The sequence below is a fragment of the Thamnophis sirtalis genome, unplaced genomic scaffold, assembly GCF_051295495.1.
Source record: "Thamnophis sirtalis isolate CommonGarterSnake01/CBP01778 unplaced genomic scaffold, rThaSir2_p1.2 scaffold_5, whole genome shotgun sequence".
Taxonomy (NCBI): Eukaryota; Metazoa; Chordata; class Lepidosauria; order Squamata; family Natricidae; genus Thamnophis; species Thamnophis sirtalis.
In genome coordinates, this window is record NW_028261385.1 from 17512419 (window position 1) to 17540145 (window position 27727).

The following is a 27727-nucleotide window of genomic DNA, read 5'->3' on the forward strand; positions in this document are numbered from 1 at the left end:
AGCATCTGTGCAAGTATAGTCTGAAATGTAACACTACAAAACAGTCTATATTGTCTGTACTGTTTGCTGTTTGTTGCAAGGAGGCAAATTGCTGGGAGGCAGAGGCAGATTTTTATTTTCTTGTGCAACTCAGGCTGTGCTGAAACTGTAACTGGCTGTTTGCTGTTTGCTGCAAGGAGGCAAGTCAACAACTATAAATGCTTATAGGATGTTCAAATTATTAGACTTATTTTTTAAAGACTGATTTATTATTGTTCTAGACAACTTAACAAAATGAAGAAGCTTTTTAAAAATAAATACTTGATCTGAAGAGGCCCAGTGCTACTGTATCTTCTTTTAAATAGCAGAGAATAAGGTATACTTCCAGAAAGCCACATCAATTTTAACGGCATCTGTGCAAGTATAGTCTGAAATGTAACACCACAGTGTATATCTTCTGTACTGTTTGCTATTTGCTGCAAGGAGGCAAATTGCTGAGAGGCAGATTTTTTTTCTCTTGTTTTCCTCCCCAAAAGCTAGATGCGTCTTATACTCTGAAAATTACAGTAGTCCTCCACATAAAACAGTTCATTCAGTGACCATTCAAAGTTACAACAGCACTGAAGACTTGTGATCTTTTGCACACTTATGACAGTTGCAGTATCCCCATGGTCACATGATCAAAATTCAGATGCTTGGCAGCTGACTCATATTTATGATGGTTGCAGTGTCCCTGGGTCATGGGATCCCCTTTTGCAACCTTCTGACAAGCAAAGTCAATGCAGAAGCCAGGTTCACTTAGCAACCATGTTATTAACTTAACAATTGCAATGAGTCGTAAAATGGGCAAAACTCAATTAACAAATGTTTCACTTAGCAACACAAATTTTGGGCTCAGTTGTGGTCACAAGTCAAGGACTACCTGTTTTTCATTGAACCAAAGGAGACGGTCACTGATCTCTCCCTTCAGCGGATTTCACAGACAGTTAAAGTTTTTACATGTACAATCAATGTAACTTTAAAGGGAAAAACTGTAAACAGAAAATCAAACCAGCCCAATGAAAGCTGAATAAACTCTTTGTCAAGAAAATATAAATGAGAGCCAGTCACATGAGCCAGACCATTAATAAGTTAAAACTGACTTTTACTCAAAGTTAAAACAGCCCCTTCCCACTAGATCAGGGTTTGAGTTAAGCTGTAACACGGCTTGGTTTATTTTGACTTACCATATTTTTTGGAGTATAAGACGCACCAAGATTTTGAAGAGGCAATTTTTAAAAAAGTTTTTGCATCCTGCAGACCTCTCAAAAACAGCCCTTTTTTATCAAAAAAAAAGAGGGCACGAATAGCCTTTAGCAGGCTTGTAGAGTGCTCCTGGGGGCTGGGGGCAAAAACAAGCAAAAGTGTGCCCCTTTTCTGTGAAAATGCCCCCCCTTTCCCCCCCCCCAAAAAAGGGCATGCATAGCCTTTAGGAGGCTTATAGAGTGCTCCTGTGGGCTGGGGGGGGAACGAGCTAAAAACGGTCCGTTTTTCGCTCATTTTTGCCCTCCCTGGCCCCCAGGAGCACTCTGGAAGCCTCCTAAAGGCTATGCACAGCCATTTTTTCAAAGGGGGTGGGGTTTCGGGACGCACAGTGTGTAAGATGCACCCAAATGTTCACCCTATTTTTTGGTGCGTCTTACACTGCGAAAAATACGGCAAGTCATTCCGTCAGCGAGAGAAAATTCCAAAAGTGAATATTTCCTGGGCATTAAAAAAATTCCACTCAAAAGGCCAACCTGCCAGAAAGTCTAAAATCCTCAATTTCTGACCTTACGCACTAGTCTGCACATTTCTATTGTTCACTGATTGAATACAGAATAAAGAAGTAAAGAAGCATGGCGAGCAAACATAAAAGTCCTTAAAAATGTAAAAATAACATGCACTTACCTGCTTGCCATCAGGAACCAGACTGAGGGTGCCGTATACAGCAACACTGCTCTCAGTTGAAAGGACTACACCATTGTAACATTGACACTATAGGGAGAAATAAAAGAACATTTAGTCTCTGCAGTGGTGGGTTCCAAATCGACTCGCAACCAGTACACTGTACATGGGGCCAAGCGTCCTAGGCGGGCACACACGATGCGCATGCCACCGCCCTGCGACACCCAGCTGCTCAATTGGCCCATTTGCTTAAAAAACAGGTAAGGAACGCCGGCAGACAGGGGGGGGGGCGCAAAAGAGCTATCGTACCGGTATGGTGGCCGCTGCTCCCTGTAACCACCAATATGGCCCGACCGGGCCGTACCTCCCGGAATCCACCACTGAGTCTCTGTCACCAGAGATTTAAAAAATAATAGCTTTGTGCCTTCAAGTCAGTCTTGACTCCTGGCAATTGCTAAGACAAGTCCTCTCAGTTTTCTTGGCAACGTTTTCAGAAGTTGTTTGACATTGTTTCTTCCTAAGGCTGATAGAAAGTGACTGGCCTAAGGCAGGAGTGTCAAACACAAGGCCGAGCATGTGTTTGTTGTGGCCCGCCAGTGGCCAGCAGAGCTACCAGCAGAGTTGGACTGTGAGGAGGTTGGGGAGGAGCGCGGGCTGGTCCTGGAGGCTGGGGAAGGCTCGGACGAGGACTCTGCATTGGAGGCAGAGATGGGGCCGAGGCCATCTGACAGTGATTGGGTGCCTATGGAGCTAGACAGCAGTGAGATAGAGGAACAGCTAGAGCCTGTTCCCAGTGTGCGCATGCGCAGAGCTGCCAGAAGAAAAGAACAACTCAGAAATCAGGGTAGACTTGGTAGTAAAGTCACAGGTGGAAGGTGATTGGCCCCTCTCGTAGGAAATAAAAGAGGAGTGAAACAGGAGTGGGGTTTTGCAGGAAACAATTCATTCGTTTGGTCGTTAGATTCGTTTCAATGGTATGAAGATCTGTCCGTGAATCTCAGAGACTCTGTGCCCAGTCTTTCTTTGCACAGTGCCTCATTTGGAAAATATTTACATGGCAGCTTTCCAAGATAGATAAGGTCTGTAGTCATAAATATTCCTTTGAAAGACTGTTTGCCAGGCCTTGCTGAATGTGAGGAATTCACATTCATTTAATAAAAGGGGTTTTCTTGGGACCAGAACTCTGCCTTGTGCTTTTTGGGGAAGCCTAGGTCAGAACAGTGGTTGGATTTGGCCCACAGGGCCATCCTGGAAAACGTAAGGGGCCACCCCGCGTTGCTTAGGCCGGTCCACTGGTGTTGCTTTAGTCCGATCTACCCAATGCAGAGTGGCTTCAATCTAGCCACACCTACCCAGTCAGCCACACACAGTGAGTGGAGTCAATCTGGTCACACCCACCCAGTCGGCCATTCACACCTGGCCCCCCCAAGATCAACCACAGTCCTGATGTGGCCCTCAATGAAATTGAGTTTGACACCCCTGGCCTAAGGTCTAAGGTTCATTAAACTAGACATACCCAGTTCCTGCAACCGTTTTTCATGTTTTAGTCTCCAGTCCCCTAATCATCTTTCGTGCTCTTCTCTGCACTTTTTCTAGAGTCTCCACATCTTTTCTACATCGTGGCGACCAAAACTGAATGCAGTATTCCAAGTGTGGCCTTACCAAGGCATTATACAGGGCGGGGCATAACCTTTTCCTAGGGGGTCACAGCAAGATCGACAGCAGTTTACAACTTCCGCGACACCTCATTTTAAAGCCCATAAAAAACTGAATTGAATGAGCTATTAAATGTTAAATTTGCTTTAAGAATGGCTGGAAAATTCGATTCGGAAGAACAAAGGATCATTGACAGAATAAAATGCATTGCCTTTCGAGAGGCACCTCGTTTGAATGCTGTTCGAAGGGCTAATCTTTTCCTAGGGGGTCACAGCAAGATCGACAGCAGTTTACAACTTCCGCGACACCTCATTTTAAAGCCCATAAAAAACTGAATTGAATGAGCTATTAAATGTTAAATTTGCTTTAAGAATGGCTGGAAAATTCGATTCGGAAGAACAAAGGATCATTGACAGAATAAAATGCATTGCCTTTCGAGAGGCACCTCGTTTGAATGCTGTTCGAAGGGCTAATGGTGGTCATACTGACTATTAAATCGTGTCAATAAACTCAGTTTTTGATGGGCTTTCGAATGGTGTATGAATTATTTGTGTTGTTATTACAAGTGTTGCTGTGACCCCCTAGGAAAAGGTTATGCCCCGCCCTGTAAAGTGGTATGAACACGTCACGTGATCTTGATTCTATCCCTATGTTGATGCAACCTAGAACTGTGTTGGCTTTTTTGGCAGCTGCTGAACACTGCTGGCTCATATTTAAAAGATTGTCCACTAGGACTCCAAGATCCCTCTCACAGTACCTATTGAGCAAGGTACCACCAGTTTACGTTAACATTGTTAATAAACTCTCTCACATGTATTAAGTTTATATAATCCTCATTATATTATACAGCTCCTCTTTAGTGCTTCAATTCTTATCCATTTTTCCATTTTAATCCAATTCACAATAAAAGTAGGAACAAAATTATCTAGATATCATTCATGTTAATCCCATTCACATTAACATTTTTGATTATCACATTAATCAAATTATATAGTCATTACATTGTTAAGATATACACTGAAAGAAAAAAACCTAACAACGGTAAACTTCTAGTCTGTTATTTTTATTCATTCTATAAGCAATTTGTGTTTTTATGTTTCCCCCATCTAATTTTTTCTTAGTCATTTTCATGGATTCAGTCACATCACACTGTAACAATATTTGCCAGCCACACTGTTCACTAATTAGGAATGAAGGGAATAGTAAACAGAACTTCATATAGGAACACAAATGTATACAGAATGGATGAATATTTTTATGGTAGGTTGAAGCCTAAAGAATATGAAACCAAAATAAAAATGAAAAGAAAAGATTCTAATCATATAAGGAGCAATCATATTAAAAATATTGCAATGTGATTGCTCCTCACGTGTTTAGGATCTTTTCTGTTCTGTCACACTGAAAAGTATAATTTTGGGACAAAATTTGGAAGGGTTCTGGGTCTATACACAGAGCTCTTGAGAAAAGGATGAAATGTTGCCCAGAAAACTGGAATGCAAAGTAATTTGATGTAGGAGAAGAAACACTAAAGCTGAAAGCATTAGCAGAAAAAACTGGGACATTGCGGAATCTACCTTCTGGGAGAAAATACAAGCTGTGAGAAGATAAAAAGTTGGGTCAGGTTTCACTAATAAAAGACAGCAAGGTTGCATGATGATAATGCAAGATTATATGATGAAAAACATCTGGCTGCATCAGGGTTGGGTTCCTGCCAGTTTTAACCTCTTCTATAGAAGAGGTTCCACAAATCTACAGTGCCGTTTAAAACCGGTTCCAGCTCCCTCCCCCCACCCATCCGCACATCAGCAAGATGAAGAGCGAGAGGACGTATTCTGGGAGTTGAAGTCCACAAGTCTTAAAGCTGTCAAGTTTGAACACCCCTGGGTTTTTTTTCCCCTAAAGGGTTAGGGGTGCAAGGGTCTTGTAACTTGACAGCTTTAAGACTTGCATGCTTCAAATGCCAGAGTTTCTGAGCCAACATTTTGGTTGCTAAGCAAGAGCGTTGTTAAATGAGTTTCACCACATTTTACAATTTGGCCACGCCCACCTAGTCACATGACTGCCAAGCCACTCCCACTCGGTCACATGGCTGGCAAGCTACTCCTACCCAGTCACATGGCCAGCAAGCCACTCCCACAAAGCAGGCCACACCCACAGAAGAGGTTCTAAAAAAATTTGAAACCCACCACTGGGCTGCATGATGAACATCTGGTTGGCCTTTGTGGCATAAGGATTGTAAGCCAAATAGCTTAGATCTGATCTCTGGGCTATGCCCTACAATGGCGAATAAAATGTCACTTCAACCATGCTGTTTCGTGATATCCTCCCTATAACCCTGGAGGTTTTTCACAGCTCTTTTAGCAGGGACCTGAGAAGACAACTCCGCCTTCAGAAAACTTTTCCACCTTTCTTTCACCATGTGTTTGACTTTCAATTGATTTTAGGACTGCTAGAATAAAATTAACAGAAGTATGAACATTTTGCCGCACTTCAAAAAGGGGCTGAAAAGAGAACTTACCAGTTCATCCGACAAGACGCACTGAAGGAAGCCTGTGCCATCTCTTAAGACAATAAACATCAGGTTTTTCCCTACATATAACAAGAGAAAGAATATAAATGGTATAATCGTTTAATTTCTGCGTTAGTGAAAAACTCTTTCCCTTCCCACCCATCATTTCAAAACTTGTTCTACTGAAAGCCTTCAGAAGTAGATAAATACTTTTGGTAGAAACTGAAAGAAAATCTGCTGGCATCCTAAGAACTAGTGTAGGGGGTAAAAAGCTTTAATGGGTGGCAAACACATTGCCATTTTTTAAAAAGGAATTGAATTGGAACTTTAAGGATCGTTTTGCCTTGGACTCTGATTTAATTCTACATGATACTTGGAACGCTGACACTCTGCTTGTTGGAAGCCAGCTGTGAAGGTCACAAGCGGTGATCATGTGAACATGGGGTGCTGCATCCGTCATAAACGTGTGCCGATTGCCACTTGCCCTAATCACAATTATATGATTGTGGGGACACTACAACGGACGGAACGTCAAAGTCCCCGGTTTCAGTGCCATCATAACTTCAAATGGTTGCTGAACAAATGACCCGTAAATGAGGACTTCATGATAGATGTTTATGATTGTACTGATAGGTTTAGTTTTTCTGAGAAAAGTTGTATTTCTTGCCATGTGGCTGAGTAGACTATTTAATAACTATCTCCAATTTATGGGGATGCGGTGGCTCAGTGGCTAATATGCTGAGCTTGTTGATGAGAAAGCTCGGCAGTTTGGCGGTTCGAATCCCTAGCGCTGTGCAACAGAATGAGCTCCCGTTACTTGTCTCAGCCGCCTGGAGTCCTCCGGGATTGGGCGGCCTATAAATCTAATAAATTAAATTAAATTAAATTCTGCCAACCTAGCAGTTTGAAAGCACGTAAAAAAAAATGCAAGTAGAAAAATAGGAACCATCTTTGGTGGGAAAATAACAGCGTTCCGTGCGCCTTCGGTATTTAGTCACGCCGGCCACATGACCACGGAGATGTCTTTGGACAGCGCTGGCTCTTCGGCTTTGAAACGGAGATGAGCACTGCCCCCTAGAGTTGGGAGTGACTAGCACATATGTACGAGGGGACCCTTTACCTTTAGTATCTCCAATTTATATTCCATCACATCTGCAGCCCATAGGAAAGCTAACGGGGCAAGCCAACATCACTTTCCTAGTTGAGAGACTGTGATGCTTGCAAGCATCAAAACCTCTTCTGGAACATGGGTGTCAAACTTGCTGCATCATGTTGCTGTCACGCAGCATTTTTCCCATTCGTGGAGCTGGGGTGGGTGTGGCCTGCACACAGGCACCAGTTTGACACCCATGTTCTGGAAGAACCCTTCCACTGGGCTATATGGTACTCACCCTGCCTACGCAACCGATGGACCCAACCAAACACCTTTACTCTCTCTCCTCTGTAGGCTTCCAGGGTACGAATCTTCACCTGTAAAAAGACAGGTAATTTAACAGTTAAAGAGACAACCTGCTGATTCAGAAGAAAGCAGAATCTTCTTAAAATCCATTCAGGATCTGGTGCTCCTAGTGTTTTCCCAGCCAGAGGTTATTCAACAACTCCTGTTCAAAGCTTAGCACGCTGATGCTTCAACTGCTACTTGCCCTAAACAAGAATCGGCCGATTTTTCTCATTCATTACACAGGCTAACTACACAGGCAGGCACAATAACAGCCATTAGCGACATGTGTGCAAAAATCCCATTGGTATGGAAATCCATTTGGGGTTTAGGCCTCCATGAAATCACAGAGAAAAATCAAAGTGACAAAAAGTTCAGAAAGGTGCACAATAGTTAGGGGGATGTGAACATGACCCTCAACTGTCTTCTTTATCATTAATAGAGATATGGGCTTTCCTGCGCATCTGATAGGCATCAGGAATTTCTACAGTAAAACTGGAACATCTTCTGGAGTGGTGGGTGCGGTGGCCTAGAGGTGGAGCTCTCGCCTCACAATCAGGAGGCTGTGAGTTCAATCCCAGATAGAGGCAGATATTTCTCTCTCTGGGCGCACCGAGAATATGTCTGCTGAACAAAACTCCACATTGGCAACAAGAAAGGCATCTGGCCATTGCAACACTCTGCTATCTCCATTCAGTTGCCCCAACTCTGCCCCGCAAGGGATTATGGGGTTGTTAAAAGATGATGATGAAGATGTTGAACTGGAACATCTTCTGATACACAATTCAATTCAATTCAATTCAATAAATTTGTATGCCGCCCAATCCCGTAGGACTCTGGGCGGCTTACAGTAAGATAAAAAATAAGAATTAAAAAAAATAACTTGAGATATAATTTAAAAAACAGCACACCACACATTCCATTTAAGTGGGGCTGGACCTTGTTCAACAGCCCCAGGCCTGCCGGAACAGCCAGGTTTTAGTGGCTTTTCGGAAGGCCGAGAGAGTGGGAAGGGTCCTGATCTCTACGGGTAGATCGTTCCACAGGGCCAGAGCAGCTACAGAGAAGGCCCTCCCCCGAGGAGCCGCCAGCCGGCATTGTCCGGTCGACGGCACCCAACCTGTGAGATCTAATTGGTCGTTGGGAGGTATGTGGCAGGAGGCGGTCTCTCAGATATCCAGGTCCTAAGCCATGTAGAGCTTTAAAAGTAATAACTAGCGCCTTGAAGGGCGTTCGGAGATCAATAGGAAGCCAGTGCAGCTCGCGGAGGATAGGTGTAACATGGGTGTACCTAGGTACACCCGATATCGCTCGCGCGGCTGCATTCTGGACCAACTGTAGTCTCTGAACACTTTTCAAGGGCAGCCCCATGTAGAGCGCATACGTGTGCGTATCCCTCCCACTTGGTTACAGAGAATCATCAGGGGGAAAAAAGCTGGATACTACCAAACCATCAAACTATTATTTTATCTATTTATCACTCTATCACCGCGAAGGAGAACCTATGGCACATGTGCCAGAGGCGGCACGCAGCGCCTTCTCTGATGGTATGTGAACCATCGCCCCAGTTCAGCTCCACTGCCTATGCATGTGTGCCTCCAGCTGGTTTTCGGATTTCTGCCCTGCATGCGCTGGGGGGAGGGCATGTGCGCAGGGGGGGGGGCAGGCACGTGCAGGGGGTTTGGGGTGCGTGCAGGGTGATTGCACATGGGGCACACACATGGGGGGGGGCTGTATTGTATTTTGGGGGTTTGTGCACTTTCGGCACTTAGTCCAGAAAAGGTTAGCTATCACTGCTCTATCATTGGCCTTCATAAAAAAAACTGTTGCCATCCCCTATACACAAACAAACACATACACACACTTTACTCCAGTTACAGAGGAAAAAATGGCTAAGCTACTAAATGGATTTTCTTAAATCTTCCACAAGATCAGTTTGGCAACTTCTGTGGCAGGGCGATGCAGCTAATACTGCACAAAACAGGAATTTGATACTGCCTTCCAATTACAGTATTCTGAATAAATGTACACAAGATCCCTCCTGATCATCCAGCCATGCCATCTAAGTTAGATCATGTCATTTCCAAGGCATACACACAATGTAGATTTTAATCCGTACTGAGTAATTGCCCGCATGCCAGCTCAGAATCTGTCAACAAGGACATCCATGTGGGGAAAAGTAAAAAAAAGAGAGAGGCACAAGATGGCGGCTGCATTTAAAAAGGATGAAGTTTCAATTGCAATTGACTTTTTAAATGTCCTCCCTATGGTGGGCACTTTGATCTGAAAGGCTATTTACTTTCTCCAGTGGTGGGACTCAAATAATTTAGCAACTGGTTCTCTGTCCTAATGACCATCTGGGTAAGTGGGGCTTGGTGGTCATGTGATTGGGTGGGCGTGGCCAACTCAACATCACTCAGGTTGATGGGCGCTTCACCTTAGCTGTTACAATGTAATAAGGGTTAACTGGAGAGGCAGTTTCTGTAAGCAGGGCAATAAAGATCAGGCTAGAAACAATACTAGAATGTTTCCTTCCTGCCTTCCTTACAGGATTAGCCCTGTAAAGTGGAAAAAAACAAAAGGAGATTTCTTCCAACAATCAGTTCTCTGAACTACTTAGAAAGCTACCAACCGGTTCTCCCGAATAGGTGCAAACTGGCTGAATCCCACCACTGACTTTCTCCTTAAGGATACTTTTTAACATAGCTGGGTTTTCATCTTTTCAAAGGGTTATAGAGCTAGAAATATACTCTAGTACAGAGTTCCCACAAATCTGATGCAATCTCAATACCTCAATCATCTGGAGAGTGCCAGTAGATCAGAGGCTGTTTTATATTCAGTTTCTTGCAAAATTCTCCCAACATCCCACTACCTGGCTGGGAATTGTGGAAGTTGTAATGCCAACATTTGCTGGGGAAAACCTGGGGCCAGGATAGATCTGGAATTTGAGGTGTAAACACAGGAAGAAGAGGGAGAGAGAAAGGAAGAGAGAGAAAAAAAAGAAGAGAGAGACAGAGAGAGAGGCGGAGAAAGAAAGAAAGAAAGAAAGAAAGAAAGAAAGAAAGAAAGAAAGAAAGAAAGAAAGAAAGAAAGAAAGAAAGAAAGAAAATAGAATAGAATTCTTTATTGGCCAAGTGTGATTGGACACACAAGGAATTTGCCTTTGGTGCATATGCTCTCAGTGTATATAAAGAAAAATAAAATAGAATACTTTCATCAAGAATCATAAGATACACTTATTGAAATTCATAGGTTATTAATAAGCAATCAAATCATACTAGGAAACAAATTAAAACAATATAAATTTTAAAGATACAAGCAACATGGTTATAATCATAAGTGGGAAGAGATCGATACTAGGAAGGAAGAGAAGAAGAATAGTAATACAGTTTTAGTAAATAATTTGACAGTGTGGTGGGGATGAGTTGTTTAGCAGAGTGATGGCATTTGGGAAAAAGCTGTCCTTGTGTCTAGTTGTTCTGGTGTGCAATGCCTTATAGCTTCGTTTTGAGGGAGGGAGGGAGGGAGGGAGGGAGGGAGGGAGGGAGGGAGGGAGGGAAGGAAGGAAGATTTAAAGTATAAATGAGAGTCTGGCATGATAGGGAAGAACATGAAGACAGACCGAGGCATGCAGATACCATGTTGCTTACCCTTCTGGCATCAAGCCAATTTCCACATATGTCACATATCATTTCACCCAACATGTTGCAAGTTCACAACGTGCATTGTTTTTGTTACTCACACATTTGGGCTCCGGGAGGCTGAGGTCTTTCTTAATGATAATTTTCTTTGCTTCCTCCAAGTTCTTCTCACGTCGCAACAAATCTTCTGCCTATAGATTAGGTTTGGGGATCTGATTAAAAAAAGTTGACCTAAAAAACCGGGGGGATAGCATCTATAATATGTAACTTATGCTAATGGGAGAACAAAGCCAATGTAACTTTACTCAAACAAAGTAGGCCTTATGTGTACCATTCAAATTCTGGACTTCAATTCCCAGGATTCTCTGATAGTCACGCTCACCAGAGAATTCTGGGAGCTGACAGTGTCAAGTGTGGGAAGTATAGCTTATTTATTTGTCAAACATATACAAGATAACAAGAATAGGTATGAACATAAACACGAACAAAAGAAAAATACAAATAAATGGGGACAGTAAGACAGGGACGGTGGGCACACCGGTGCGCTTATGCACGCCCCCTTTGGGGACTTCTTAAGAATGCTTAGCATGAAATGTAACTTAGCCATATGAAGTTGGTTCTCATATTTATTACAACCCATAATGGATGGTTTGCACCTTACTGTGAGCCAAAACAAATCACATTATTGCTTCATTTTATGCCCGAACAAGTTGTGACAACTTGCCAAATATTTCCCTACAAGTTTAATGAATAAGTGATTATTTAAACCTGACACTGAATGGCCCAATTGTAACTATTTATTACACCATGGTGATTCTTGACAATTGCTTCTTTTTGTATGGTTACACTCAAGAACTCTGAGGTATCTGCCAAGAGCTTTTGAAGATACATGAGAAGGTTCAAGATAAGAAGATAAACTGGGCTAACAATCTGAATGGTGATGACACTCCAGAAGGACTTATATATTATTCAGATCCACTGGTCTGGAATCCACTTGGATTCAGGTCTACTGGTCTGGAATGCTGGTTTATGTAAGGATCAGGAGATGACTGGGTTCCCCTTTCATATTAGATCATGGTTTGCTTATCTGGGCTTGATAAGGTTCACACAACATTCAGTGAAAACAACTGCCAAGATCAGAGATTTCTAAACTTGGCAACTTTAAGACTTGTGGACTTCATCTCCCAGAATTCCTCAGCCAGCCATGCTGACTAGGGAATTCTGGGAGTTAAAGTCCACAAAGTTGCCAGTTTTGGAGACCCCTGGCTTAAGGCAATGCTTCAACCCAGCTGATGCTTTGCAAGAACTCCTGTCGTGTAAGGTGATATGGAAATCTGGGAATTTGGATACTCATCTACAATGGTTCACTCCCACATTATTTGATGCCATGGAAGGTACAAATTTATTTAAATATCTCTCTCTTCTCTCTTTGTTTCAAAGAACAAATTAAAAGAACATCTAGAACACTTTCATCCTTGAGCATTGTAGAAGATAGTTGCCAACTTACCTCTTTCTTTTCTCTGGCTTCAGTCTTCTGCTGCTCTCTCTGCCACAGCTTTTTCACATTCTTGAGTTGGCTCTTGGAGATAGTTTCCCATCTCTAGGTAAATTAAAAGAGAAATTAGAATTACGTGGATGATTTTTGAGCCGGACAAGACAAATCTTAAGCCACCATCCCATTTCTAACTTTGACAAGGAATCTCTTTTGGCTGTTGCATCAGAAAAGCTGGTATCAGCTAAAACCAGAATTCCTTAGATGAATTATAAGGAATGATGCATATTATAATAAGGAATTATAATAATTCCTTGGAGGCATTGAATCTGTCATCTGCACCTCTATAACTGTCTGGTTTGGCTCTGCAAACAAGACAGACACAGACTTCGATGGATAATTAGAACTGCAGAAAAAACAATTGCTACCAACCTGCCTTCCATTGAGGACCTGTACACTGCACGGATCAAAAAGAGGGGTGTGAAAATATCTACAGACCCCTCACATCCTGGACATAATTTGTTTCAACTTCTACCCTCAAAATGACGCTATAGAGCACTGCACACCAGAACAACTAGACACAAGGACAGTTTTTCCCCAAATGCAATCACTCTGCTAAACAACTAATTCCCACAACACTGTTAAACTATTTACTAAAACTGTACTACTGTTATTCTTCTCATCTTTCCTATTACCTATTTCCTTTTCTACTTATGCTATAACTGTGTTGCTAGTACCCTAATGATTTGTTTTATTTAGTTTCCTAGTATGATTTTTATTGATTGCTTTTTTAGTATCCTATAACAATCACTAAGTGTTGTTCTCTATTCTATTCATGTTTCTCAACCGTGGCACCTTGAAGGCATGCAAACTTCAATTCCCAAGAACATGGATGGCTGGAGAATTCTGGGAGTTGAAGTCCATATATTTTTAAATTGCCAAGGATGAGAAATACTGGCTTGTATAGTCACTAATGAACCGAGAAGTATCAAAGGTAAACTAGTCATCATCGTGAAGACAACCATCATCATTCCAAATTCCTGGCTATGGGCAAACTCCTAAAATAAATGTTAATTAACAATGAGGACAAGACTTGCCCTCCTCAAACAACTCAATTTTCTTTTGGCTGAAACTTGGAAGAGGCCAAACTTTTCCGGTTATGGTTTTGCAGAACTGGAGCCAAGTCAAAATGGATCAGGATTGCACTCCAGGAATGCATTCCTCATTTGCATATAAGACACAGTGCAACTTCCAAAGTTTGGTTATTGGTGGCATCTAATTATTTACAAGCGTACGAAGGATCGCAAACCCAGACCCTCTTAAAAATGAAATGCTAATGAGCTGCACGCTCAATAGAACAGGGGAAAACTTTGGGAAGAGATAAGAAAATGAAGACTGCAAGAGAGAGAGGAAAAAATATGTTACCCCCTGCCTATCCCAAGAAAACAATAATAGCCACATACCACACTTCAACATGATGTAGTAAGACTCAGTTTTAATAATCAAAATAGTTTTTTTCATGAGTTCATCTAAGATCCCAATTATAAAACCATCTAAGCTGAGATCACAATTACATCTGGTGAATTTCAGAAATTTTGCTGTTGCTATTCCGTTGCTAAGTCGTGTTGACTCTTTGTGACCTTATGGTCCATAGCACCCCGGGCTCCCCTATCCTTCACTGTCTACTGGAGTTAGCTGAAATTCATCTTCATTGCACTGATAGCACTATTTACTGAATTTTTCAGATTATAAGACGCACCTGACTATAAGACGCACCTACATTTAGAAGAGGAAAACAACAACAAAAAAGGGTTTTGTCCTCCGTGCGCCCCATTTTCGGACCTTGGGGGGGGGCTTTTTTCTGCCCTTTTCCAGACTTTTTTCTACCCATTTTTGAGGGGTTTTTCGGCCCTTTTTTAGGCTTTTTTGGCCCATTTTTGAGGGCTTTGGGGCCCATTTTTGAGGGCTTTTTTGGCCCATTTTTTCAAAAACAATGGGCAAAGAAAAGCCTCAAAAATGGGCAAAGAAAACCCATTTAAAAAGGCCAAAAAAGTCTTGAAAATGGGCCAAGAAAAGCCTCAAAAATGGGCCAAAAAGCCTCAAAAGCAGGCCAAACAAAGCCTCGAAAACGGGCTGGAAAAAACCTCAAAAACAGGCCGAAAAAAGCCTAGAAAACAGGCTGAAAAAGGCCAAAAATAGGCCCAAGAATGGGGCATATGTAGGCCAGAAAATGGTTGGCGTATGGGTGGGACTTTGGCAATATTTGGTCTATAAGACCCAGACATTTTCACCCCCTTTTTGGAGACAAAAAAGTGCATATTATAGTCTGAAAAATATGGTAACTGTCTCATCCTTTGCCCTTTATTTTTCCTTTTGACTTCAGTCTTTCTCAACATCAGGGTCTTTTCCAATGAGTCCTCTCTTCTCCTTTGGTGACCAAAGTATTTGAGCTTCAGCTTCAGTACCGGTAGTCCTCGACTTACAACAGTTCGCTTAGTGACTGTTCAAAATTACAACGTCACTGAAAAAACTTAGGACCATCATGGTCATGGGATTCAGATGCTTGGCAACTGCTTCATATTTATGACAGTTGCAATGTCCCAGGGTCATGTGATCCCCTTTGCGACTTTCTGACAAACAAAGTCAATGGAGAAGCCAGATTCACTCATCAACTGTGTTACTAAATTTAACCACTGTAGTGATTCACTTAACTGTGGCAGGAAAAGTTGTAAAATGGGACAAAACTCACTTAACAAATTTCTCACCTAGCAATCTTGGGTTCAATTGTGGTTGTATCTGTCTTTCCAAAAAACAATCAGGATTGACTTCCTTTAGGATCGACTGATTTGATCTTGAAGTCCAAGGGACTCCCAGGATGATATCTCTGCTTTTTACTATGCTGCCTAGGTTTGCCATAGCTTTTCATCCAAGAGCAAGAGGTGTTTTTTTTTTAATTTCATGGTTGCAGTGAGATCACAATTACCGTATTTTTCAGAGTTATAAGACGTACCAGCGTATAAGACGCACCAAAATTTTGAAGAGGTGAATTTTTAAAAAAAGGTTTTTGCACTCTACAGACCTCCCAAAAATGCCTGTTTTTCATGAAAACAGGACCAATTGTTTTTCAAAAAAAGGACACGCATAGCCTTTAGGAGGCTTGTAAAGTGTTCCTGGGGGGTGGGGGGGGCAAAATTGAGCAAAAAATGGTCTGTTTTTCGCTCATTTCTGCTCTCCCCAGCCCCCAGGAGCACTCTGAAAACCTCCTAAAAGCTATGCACAACAATTTTGGTGAAAGGGGGGGGGAGGGGGGCAAAAAACACTGTATTCACTGTATAAGACGCACTCACACTTTCAGCCTGTTTTTTGAGGGGAAAAGGTGTGTCTTATCCTCCGAAAAATACAGTACATCTGGTGAATTGTGGAAACTAGTGATATATATATTTATCCTCACTAATTTCTGAACTGCACACCAGTATTTTTTGGTGCGTCAGGAAATGATAATGAGTTGATTAACCAACCTGGTTTTCTTTTTGTGAGTCCACATAGATAGTAGGAAATGGCTCCTTTCCAGTAGACATAAAAGCCTTTGAAATAATAAAAAAAAGACAATAAATTAATGGACAATTTTTAAAGACGCATATTTCTAAAGTATTAACCATTTTCCTGGTTAATAGATATAATGTATTTCATTTTAGTAACTTTAAAAAAAAATCCTAAATTCTGGATTAAAAGATGAATAATTGGTACCTAAAAAATTACCTAAATCAGTGATGGCTACTCTTTTTGGTCGAGGTGTGCCAAAAGCACGGGGAGCGTGGGGGGTCACACACCCGTGTACCCATTCCCATAACACAATGGCCCACCCGTACATGCACACGCACACACACACACACACACACACACACATATGGCACATCACTGAAGTCTCTGGAGGGTGAAAAACAGCCCAATGTGCAAACCAGAAGTCCGTTCCTGAACTTCCGGTTTGCGCATTGGGTGGTTTTTTGCCCTCCGGAGGCTGAAAATCAGCTGGCACCTGTGGTAGAGCTGACAGGGCAACGCCTCATGTGCCCTCAGAAATGGCCCCGTGTGCCACAGGTTCGCCATCATGGACCTAGATGCTTCAGAAATACTCAAAAGATACCTGCAAAGCTGTTTTGAAAGGTTTCTCCTGTGTCCCATCACCAGTGCTGTCACATCCTTCTCGATCAGATACATAAACCTCTCCTGCGGATAGAAACAAAATTAGTCTTGGCTAAGCACAAAGTACACACACGTACACATATACACCTTGACAACATTGCTGAGCCCCTGCACGACTTGAACGACTTCATTTGATCTTCCGGATTTCAGGTGTGCCAAAGCAACAAGCAATCTACTAAACCTCTCCAGATCAAGGAATTCAACTTTATCAACTATAGTATCAGCAGGCCTTTTCAATGGTTATTGTAAGATCCAGCAGCATTTCGGGGGAGAAGGTTCTGGCTTAAATAATCTGCCTATCTGACACCAATGGATTCAAAGCTTTGTTACCTTCAGAAAATGAAAGGATCCATGAAGGCCATCAGGTCCAAAATCTCCTAAGTGCGGGAATCCACTTTAAGACATCTCTGGGGAGAGCTGTCCAGCCACTATTCAAAACCTTCCTACCAAGTGGACTTCACAAACTCACCGGGCAGCTTATTCCAATGTCAAATTGCTCATCTTGCTTTTCCTAACTGCAACCGGAATATAATTCCCTGCACTATAAAACCTTTTTCTTTGCGGAGAGTCAGAATGTCTTCGATGACCGTGATGGCAAACCTATGGCACGCATGCCCAAAGTGGCACGCGAAGTCATGTTGCCTGGCACTCGCGGTGTTGCCTGTTCCTCTTCCAGGTTTCTGCCGTGCATGCGATGATCAGCTGGCCTTTGTGTGGGGGGCAGTGCCGGAAACCGGAAGAGTTGGTCTTCCATTTTCCGGCATGGTTATGTGTGCCGGCCAGCTATTTGGCGTGTGTGCATGCAAGGCAGTAACCCGAAGACTTGCTGGACGATGCACATGCGCATGCTGGAACCTGGAAGTACATTTTCTGGTGCGTGCATGCCTCCTAGGCAGCTCTTCTTGGTCGTGACCCGTCAAAACCGCACCCGATTAAACCGCATCGCTGACGTCATCAACAGGGCGACAACAGCCAGCGCGGAGAAAGAAGGGTGCTTTAAATAGCGCTTTGAAAGCAAGCCGATTCAACTTAAGGTAAGGGTTAGGTTTAAGGTTAGGTTTAGGGTTAGGTTCAGGGTTAGGTTTAGGGTTAGGTTTAGGATTAGGTTTAGGGGGTTAGGTTTAGGATTAGGTTTAGGGGGTTAGGTTTAGGTGTTAATTTTAAGTTTAGGGTTTACAGCGTGCTTCTGTCTCCGCGCTGTTGTCGCCCTGTTGATGACGTCAGCGACGCGGTTTAGTCGAGCGCGGTTTTGTGGGTGAACCCTTCTTGGTCATGGCCCAGATGAGTGCATGGTGAAGGTTCACCATCACTGTTCTATGAGATCAAGATCTCTTGATCTTCTTCCATGGACATTCCTCTTAAGTGCTTTAAAAACACTATCCAGTTTGGGGCACCACCATTTAAAAGGACAGTGACAAACTGAAGCAAGATCTGAGAAGGATTACCAAGATGGCGTGCAGTAAAAGCCCTCAAACCCTAGGAGTAGTAACTTTTGTTCAAGCCCTTTGAGAAATAGTCAATAGATCTGGGTATATTTGGCCTAGAGACCTGTCCCATAGAATTGCCAAGGACTGGACAGCTGTAGCGATGATTCTCAGTCACGCAAGGTTGTCCCCCAAAGTGCTTTTTTCAGGAGGCAACTGGACTTTCTTGCTTTTTCTTTGAAGGTGTTTCACTTCTCATCCGAGAAGCTTCTTCAGCTCTGACTGAATAATGGGGAATGGAAGGATTTATACTCCTTGCAGACAGCTGTCAGTGCTGAAGCCTCATCATCATCATCTGGCCTAGAGAAGAGATAACTGAAGAGAGATATGAGAGTTGTCTTCAAATGTCACATAAAGGGGGGAAGAAGAGGGAGGGCCAATAATGTAGGGAAAACAGCCAGGAGAAACTTTCTAAGGATTGCATCAGCCAATTGTCCTTCACTGAAAGTCTTCAGCCACCGCCAGAAATGCTGTAGAGGACCTGCACCCAGAAGGGGATTTGGACTAAATGACTTCTAAGATCCTTCCATTTTGTCTACCAAAGCAATGACCCATCATCAACACAAGGAACCAGGTAATAAGGAAAGGTATTGCTAAAGCACCAGCCTATCTCAGCCAAGATGGGTTCCAGATTCAGTTTCCTTTCCCACAATCAAGAAATTAAAAGTGGTTTTCTTTCCTTTGGGAAGCAAATGGGTTTGACCAGTCCATGATAGGGAATCTATGAAATTCTACCGAAGACGGAATACAAAGCTAATGAATAAATGAATGAACGAATGAATGAATGGCCTGTTTTGCGCTGCTTCCCGAATTGGGGAACCAGAAGCGAAAAGACGGCAAACCCAGTCGCGCCCCCACCCCACATTTCTCCTCGAAATCGCCCTTTGCAATGCCCCGTTTTTCTCCCATTAAGAAATCCAGCGCGGGGGGGGAGCAAGAGGGCGGACCAAGGTGGCAGCCACGGAGGCCTCCCGCTCCTTCCTTCCGCGTTTATCCCCGGCGAAAACGCGTGGAAGAGAAGCGGCCGTGGGGCGCGATCGTGTCCCGGGGTGTCCTTTTCCAACACGCCACGAGGCTGCGGCGGCTTTTTGCAAGCTGGAGGCCCGGGCTGGCTGGGAACGCTGGGACTTGTATTCCCAAAGAATCCGGGGGCGGGAAGGCTGCCCCGATCCCCGGGCCAGCTTTTCCTTTCGCTTCCCGGTTCTCCCCGCCTTGCCTTTCGCTCCTGCCTCGGTTCCGGGTGCCCTAAAGTATCGAGGGGGCGGCCAGGCCTCTTCCTCTTCGGCCGCCTCCTTGCAAACTCACCCAGGCTCAGCCTGTCCGTTTTCTCCAGGATGATCTCCGACATGGTGGCTTTGGGTGGGAAAGGGTCCTCTCTGAAAGCTGGGCGCGGCTGACCCGGCAGCTCGTTCCCGGCTCAGCTCTGCGGTTCTGACGGCGAGTGGCAAGCCGATTGCATCAGGCTGTCGTAGACAGTCCTGCCGCAAAGCCAGCCCCCGGCGCTCATTGGGAAAAAGGAAGCGTCGTCAGAAGGGAGGCTGGGCCCAGGAGCCGGCTGCCTTCGCCGAGATTGCGCCTTCTGCGGCCCCTGCTTGCAGGTTGCTCCCGTGGAGGAGGGGGTGGGGGGGTGTTGACTAGCAGTAAGCTATAAGTCTGTAGAGATTCTCAGTCAACGACCCTCTAAAAGGATGCAAATGACCAGCTGTCTGCAAGGAATATAAATCCTGCACACCAGAACAACTGGAGTGGTCAAGGCCTGGAATGCACTATCTGACTCTGTGGTTTCTTCCCCATATCCCCCAAACTTTAACCTTAAACTGTCTACTGTTGACTTCACCCCATTCCTAAGAGGTTTGTAAGGGGTGTGCATAAGTGCACCAAGATGCCTATCGTTCTTGTCCTAATGTCCACATTTATTCGTATCCATTTTATGTATTCAAAATCATGTTTAGACTTATATGTTATCTAATACGTACTTCACGAAATAAAAAAATAAATAACTAGACACAAGGACAGCTTTTTCCAAAATGCCATCCGCTAAACCATTGCTTTTCAACCACTGTGCCGCGGCACACTAGTGTGCCGTGACATAGTGTAAGGTGTGCCGTGGGAGGATTACTTTATATATAGTCAATATAGGCACAGAGTTAAAAATTTTTAACATTTTCTAATGGTGGTGTGCCTCGTGATTTTTTTCATGAAAAAAGTGTGCCTTTGCACAAAAAAGGTTGAAAAACACTGCGCTAAACAACACTCTTCATTACTAATAAAGAGTGTTCGAAGACTTCAGCTTGACCAGAATGCAGCCGCGCATGCGATTGTGGGTGCACCTTGGTACACCCACGTTACACCTATCCTCCGCGAGCTGCACTGGCTGCCCATTGGTCTCCGGACACGCTTCAAGGTTCTAGTCGTTACTTTTAAAGCCCTACATGGTATCGGACCTGGGTACCTGAGAGACCGCCTCCTGCCAGTCACCTCCCAAAGACCTATCAGATCCCACAGACTGGGCCTCCTCCGAATTCCATCCGCCGGCCAATGTCGGCTGGCGACTCCCCGGGGGAGGGCCTTCTCTGTGGCTGCTCCGACCCTCTGGAACGATCTCCCCATTGAGATCCGGACCCTTCCGGCCTTCCGCAAAGCAACTAAGACCTGGCTGTTCCAGCAGGCCTGGGGCTGTTGAATTATCCAGCCCCATCCGAGGTTCGACTGTTGTTGTATTTTAAATTGCTGTTTTCTATTTTTTATTTTTGTACCCCCTCCCCTTTCTTATTGTTAGCCGCCCTGAGTCTTCCGGGAATAGGGCGGCATACAAGCCAAATAAATCAAATCATTACCACAACAATGTCAAATTATTTACTAAGACTGTATTACTATTCTTCTTCTCTTCCTTCCTAGTATCGATCTCTTCCCACTTACGACTATAACCATGTTGCTTGTATCTTTATAATTTATGTTGTTTTATTTGTTTCCTAGTATGATTTGATTGCTTATTAGTAATCTGTGACTATCACTAAGTGTTTTATCTTATGATTCTTGATGAAAGTATCTTGTCTTTTTATGTACACTGAGAACATATGCACCAAAGACAAATTCCTTGTGTGTCCAATTAGACTTGGCCAATAAAGAATTCTATTCTATTCCATTCCATTCCATTCCTATTCCTATTCTCACTTGGCCAATAAAGAATTCTATCTCTATCCTGCTAAACAAGCTTCTTGGATGAGAAACAAAGAAAAAACAAGAAGGTCCATTTGCCTCCTGAAAAAAGCACCTTTGGGACAACCATGACCTGGATGACTGAGAATCTCCATAGACTTTTATCCATACAATTTGGGATGAGCACCCTTTGAATGGTGTGGGAGTAGGAATGGATTTCCAGAGGAAAAACTGGAGACTACAGGAACCAGGAGCACCACTCAAGTGACCCCGGGCACACAGATAAACCTCCAAGTGCTTCAACAACCCTCTAAAAGGATGCAAATCACCAGCTCTCTGCAAGGAATATAAATCCTTCCATTCCCCACCATCCTGTCAGAGCTGAAGAAGCTTCTTGGATGAGAAGCAAAACATCTTTGAAAGAAAAGAAAAAACTCTTGTCCAGTTGCCTCCTGAAAAAGCACCTGTGGGACAGCAATAGCGAAAGCACCTAGACTTATATGACCCGAGGTGGCGGAGTGGTTAGGGTGCAGTACTGCAGGCCACTTCAGCTGACTGTTATCTGCAGTTCAGCGGTTCTAATCTCACCGGCTCAAGGTTGACTCAGCCTTCCATCCTTCCGAGGTGGGTGAAATGAGGACCCAGACTGTGGGGGCGATATGCTGACTCTGTAAACCGCTTAGAGAGGGCTGAAAGCCCTATGAAGCGGTATATAAGTCTAACTGCTATTGCTATTATATACATTTCATTGTGCTTTACGGCCCTAAGAGGTGTAGGCCCTAAGAGGTGTAGGAACTTAAAACCCATCCCTCTGCTAGAAAACTGAAATATCCTGGGAAATATTGAAAAGGCAGAATATTATATTTCCCTGGATCAGAAATGGAGAAACATGTTTTTAGGCAGGAAACAGACTCACTCTTAATAGCCCCCACTTTCCTTAATAGCCCATTAAAATGCCCAAGCCAGTCTATTCTACATAATAAAGAGTTCTCCCCTTCAGCTCCAGGGTGATGGGATTAAGGCATGATAATATTAGCCTTCCACAGAAACTCACCACATGGCATCTGGAAACTCAAACTTGGCCCCACGGGAGTCTAACAACCAATCAGAATACATTTCTTACACAGGAACAGGAAACAGAGAGGTGGGGCTGAACAGAGCGTATAAAGCCAGGAACTTCCAGCCCTTCCCCCTCTTCTCCTCTTCTTTACCCAACATTGAAGCATGTGATCACTTTTTCTGTTCAGGACTGAAGCCATGTGGTCCTGTCCACCATTCAACCATCTTTCCAAGCAGCCTCCATGTCTCCAGTGTCTTTTTTCCCACTTGGAGTTGAACCCAGAAGGACATTTCTTCCAACAGAGGTTTACAGAGTCAGCATATTGCCCCCAAACAATTAGGGTCCTCATTTTATCCACCTCGGAAGGATGGAAGGCTGAGTTAACCTGGAGCCAGTGAGAATCGAACTACTGGCAGTCAGCAGAATTAGCTTGCAATACTGCATTCTAACCTCTAAGCCACCACGGCTTTTAGGAGTTTAAACCAAACAGATGGAAAACTGAAGGAATCTGGACAGGCCTGGGTGGTATCTCCGAGATGCAGAACCTTCCCATGGTCGTGAGAATCAGTGCAGCCCAAACTGGGAACCAGGTCAGGAGAGTCCCTATTGGGTTTTCTACATGTATCATATAGTAGAGACCAAGCATCATAAGGGACACGCACAAACCCGGATTTGAGGGCTGCACCACTGCTTCGTTTTGCTTCCCAGCTAATTGTACAAACCAGAATCCAAGGGATACAACCATCCTTACTAGTAGCCACATTCTCCACGAACCCGGTCTTGTTGGCTCTTTAAAGGGGGCAGATTGGCAACATGTTTCATAGTTTTAAGTGTGCCCACAGTGTGGAAATTAGGCGGTGCCATCAATTTGTTGAGATGGTCACAAGAACTGATCAAGCCAACAAGTTACATCGAGGGATATTTGGGGGAAAAAATTACATTTCTTAAATTTAAAAATGGCATGTTGTTTTAACTTTACCATAATGTCTTATTACAATTGCAAGAGTGTTTTTGTCTTGGATAAAGAATAAAACCCCATCATTTTGCCAATTGTCAAGCAGTGGATTTAGCAAAAAAAAAAACAACAACTATGGAACATATCTTATTTTACCTTCATTCCACTGAGATATTTAGATATTCTCGTGTTTTATAGCAATAATTAATTTGGCTACTAACAGGAGGAATGATACGTTTACTTTGTTTTGTTCTGGCTATCAAATATGTGTGATAAACCTCATTGGAGAAAATTTAGTCTTCAGTTTTGTAATATACCACATCATAACCTAAAATATACAGTGAACGGTTGCAGGAACTAGTCTAAAAAATAGGAGGACTAGGGTGGCATGATAGTAGTTTTCCAATTTTTGAGAGGCTGTCACAGAGGAATAGAATAGAATAGAAGAGAAGAGAAGAGAAGAGAAGAGTTGGAAGGGACCTTGGAGATCTTCTCGTCCAACCCCCTGCCTAGACAGGAAACCCTATACCATTTCAGACAAATGGTTATCCAACATCTTAAAAACTTCCAGTGTTGGAGCATTCACAACTTCTGGAGGCAAGTTGTTCAGGAGGTCAGCTTATTCTCCAAAGCACCCGAGGCAAGACAAGTAAGGGATGGCAATTATCAAAGATAGATCTAACCTAGAATTAAGAAGAATTTCCCTAATAGTGAGAACAATTAATCAGTGCAATGGCTTCCCTCCAGAAGTTGTGGGTACTCCACCATGAAAGTTTTAAAAAAGAGATTAGATAGCCATTTGCGCGTATGAGAATTTTCTTGATTGCTGGTTCAACTGGAAGAGAATTTTCTTCCTCTTCCAGTTGAACCAAGAGAACAGGGGATATGGATGATTCCTCTTTTACCGTCCCCAATTTTTTAAGATTCAGCAAATGTTACATGTGTGCACACTTAACAATACCGAGGACACTTTAATAAAACATTCAAAGCAATGAAAATACTTTTTTTCACTCCAGATAAAAACATTAAAAGGCACTTTACTTATATATATATACACACACAATGCTTTAAGAAATAAAATATTTACATTTTATAATTGAGATACAAGTGTACAATCAATGTATTAAAAGTTGCAAATATTGCACTTAGATTAGAAGTCTGAAAGATAAAGACTAACCTCGTCCTCATTTCTGAATAGAAAAATCAATTTTTGAATCAAAGTAATGACTGCTATAATTTACCCAAAAGCTGTAAACGTTTCAACATTCAATAGTAATAATGAAGGAATGTACCAAATCCATGTTCCTTAGAGATCCATTCAGCCACCTACACAAATGTGAGGAATAGTCGTGAATATTGAAACAGGGTCATTTGGTGAACGCTGAGAGTATTGAAATGTAAACCATTTTTAAGTCCCAACACATTGAAATGTGTAGATGAATACATCTTTAAAAAGAACATTGTCCTCTTTTTTTACTATTAAAAACATCATGTTATAGATTCATCATAAATGCAAATTATTCTCTTGCTTCAGCTAGTGCTTCAAACGGTGCTTCTCATTCCCATAAACCAGATGTATGACTCCCTCTGGTGAAGACGCATTTGATTACGAACATGAACTTTCTGTGCCCAAATATCTGAACATGATTAAAAGCATGCAGCCCTGATCAACCAGTATAACTTTTGATGAATAGTGCATTATGCTCTTTCTTTCATAGATCTCACAGGTCTATAGCATGGGAGCAATTTTTGGTGTGGGATAAACCTTCACACATCTCTTTTGTCACATAAGCGTGGTGAAATTGGCATTGTCATCTTCAAGCATGATGCTGCTCAGATATTCCTCCTTCATACAAATCATTCCAACATAAAAGTTAGTGCTATATAAAAATCACCTCCAGTTGTTTAGTGACTAGACGGCCATTTCCCTTGACCAAGAACAAGCCAAGGATGAAATCAACCAACATATCCAAGAGGAAACCCTTCACTGATTGCCTCTGTCTGTCCCATTTCTCAAACCAATACAAATAACACAGTAAGATTTGGAGTAAAGGTGGAAAGGCACATTAACTCTTGCTGCTACAAAGCTGCTACACGTTTAGAGAGGGGAGACCCCCACAATGCCCAAAGTGAAAATATATAACAAGTTATTGTTTTCCTGAAAATATATAACACGCTATTGTTTTCCTGAAGGAACCTCTGGTGAAGACATCTTGAATTACAAACTTGAACGCTGCTGAGCTTTCTCTCCCCAAATGTCTGAACATTACTAAGAGCATGCAGCTCTGATCAACCAGTACAACTTCGTTGGATAGTGCATTATGCTCTAAGTGCTTACAATATAAAAATGCACAGCTAGTTGGAGAAACATCATTCTTAGGCTGCCAAAGAAGAATGATATGATGGTAGAATAAATTAATGGAAAGAAATGGCACTCAGAATTATGTTGTCGTGGAGTGGTTCATCTTTGGTGCTGAGACGTAAAACCTCTGTGGGAATTGTTTTTCTTTTTTAAAAAAAAACCTGTTTAAAAACACCTTAAAATTGTTGGTCTTGAAGTCCAAGGCATAAGGATATCCTTCAGTTCCAAATAAAAGCAATGTTTATGCAAGGACGGAGAATTAAAAATACTCAGCCATTCGGCCTGTCCAATTTTAGTCCCAAACAAAGCAATTGAAAAAGAAAAATAATTAAGACTCCCTTCATAATCCTGCACACATTTTTTCAAAAAAGAAAAAGAATCCTTCGTCCTTGGTAAGAAAAATAAACTTTTGGTGCTATCATTCCTCTCCTTTCTGTGGGATTGGGGAAGTCATCAACTGTTTTCTTCAGCTCGTCTAATTTCAGCCAAATTGCTGCCCAAAACTGCTGTTAGGGAGGCTCGCCTTCGCCGCATGATCCGCCCAGAAGCGATGAGGTCAGCGTAACCTCGCTGATGGGAGAAAGCATACGCAGAACGACGACCAGTTACCCCGCGACGGATAACACTCTGCCTTCGCTTCCACTTCACCTCTTCGGCCTTGTACTTTTGGCGATTCTTCCGAATCTTTAAAGGAGACAATTGTAGAACAGATTAAGAGGCAGAAGAAGGCTTAGTAGCATCTATTATATAAGATTTAACTTCTAAGCCTCCTAGGATTTTTGGAGCACTTACAGTAATTTTTTTAAAGAAGAATTTATTAATTTTTAAAGATCTCTTTCTGTGACTGATTGTTGGCACCATAAATTTTCAGGTATAGACAATAAAACAAATGCTCAATCAAACTTGGGGGTGGAAGTTCCCACATTCCTAGTGTTGTGGCCCACCAGCGGCCAGCAGAGCTGGCAACAGAGTCAGACAGTGAGAAGGATAGGGAGGAGCATGGGCCAGTCCGGGAAGCTGGGGAAGACTCAGACGAGGGCTCTGTGTAGGAGGCAGAGATGGGGCCGAAGCTGTCTGGCAGTGATCAGGTACCTACAGAGCAGTGAGGCAGAGGAACAGCTGGAGCCTGTTCCCAGTATGCGCATGCGCAGAGTTAGTAGACGAAAGGAACAACTAAAGAATAGGGGTCAACTTGGGAGTAAGGCCAGATCGTGACTCTCTGAGACTCCTTGCCAAGTTCTGCAGATATCGGCCTGGCAGCTCTCCAAGCCAGATAAGGTCTGTGACCGTAAATCCTCCCTTGAAAGACTTTGCCAGCTGTGAATGAGCAAATTTCACCGCAAATTAATAAAAGGGTTTTTTGCCGGGATAAGGAGTTTATCTCATGCTCATGGGAAGCCTAGGTCAGAACACCATCCATGGCTGAACTGGTGGAGGAGACACAGATGGACAAACCGAGGGTCGCACAGTTCAGTCTTGTTCCCATTATTCTAAGTACAGGTAGACCTCAACTTATCACTAATTGCTTAGTGACCATTCAAAGTTAAAATGGAGCCACCCCCAAAAAGGAACCTATAAGCCAGTTCTGAGGTTCTGATGGCCACTCCCTCCAATGCTTGCTGACCACATTTTGGGAGCTCAGTAACCAGTTCTCCTTGATGGCCCTTCGAGCCATGTGAATGCATTTTACATTGGTTTTGCCCCAAACCAGCATTTATTTCTAGTTTTTGACAAAACTGGGACATAGTGATTAATAGGTTGGCTTGATGTCCATTGCAAAAAAAAAAAGGTTGCAAAATTGGGTAGTCACATGGGTGGCCCACTTCAAGACTATCACAAGTCATGAATTATTTTTGTCTTTTA

The 27727-nt window shown here is 43.0% G+C and overlaps 2 protein-coding genes across 2 annotated transcripts in view; both read right to left on the bottom strand.

Moving 5' to 3' along the window:
* The window catches only part of NARS1 (asparaginyl-tRNA synthetase 1), a 34686-nt gene extending 14872 nt beyond the window's left edge, over window positions 1-19814 (bottom strand). Inside the window, exons 1-8 of the mRNA XM_087715352.1 lie at window positions 19634-19814; window positions 16786-16868; window positions 16160-16225; window positions 12657-12749; window positions 11251-11340; window positions 7462-7540; window positions 6080-6150; window positions 1909-1995 (exon numbers count right to left, since the gene is read on the bottom strand). Coding sequence (XP_087571478.1) covers window positions 1909-1995; window positions 6080-6150; window positions 7462-7540; window positions 11251-11340; window positions 12657-12749; window positions 16160-16225; window positions 16786-16868; window positions 19634-19676 — 612 coding nt within the window. The 5' untranslated portion in view covers window positions 19677-19814. The remainder of the gene's footprint in view (window positions 1-1908; window positions 1996-6079; window positions 6151-7461; window positions 7541-11250; window positions 11341-12656; window positions 12750-16159; window positions 16226-16785; window positions 16869-19633) is intronic.
* A 4711-nt stretch (window positions 19815-24525) lies between these two features.
* Window positions 24526-27727, bottom strand: part of ATP8B1 (ATPase phospholipid transporting 8B1) — a 94209-nt gene continuing 91007 nt past the window's right edge. Inside the window, exon 28 of the mRNA XM_087715354.1 lies at window positions 24526-26548. Within this exon, the coding sequence (XP_087571480.1) occupies window positions 26318-26548 (231 nt within the window). The 3' untranslated portion in view covers window positions 24526-26317. The remainder of the gene's footprint in view (window positions 26549-27727) is intronic.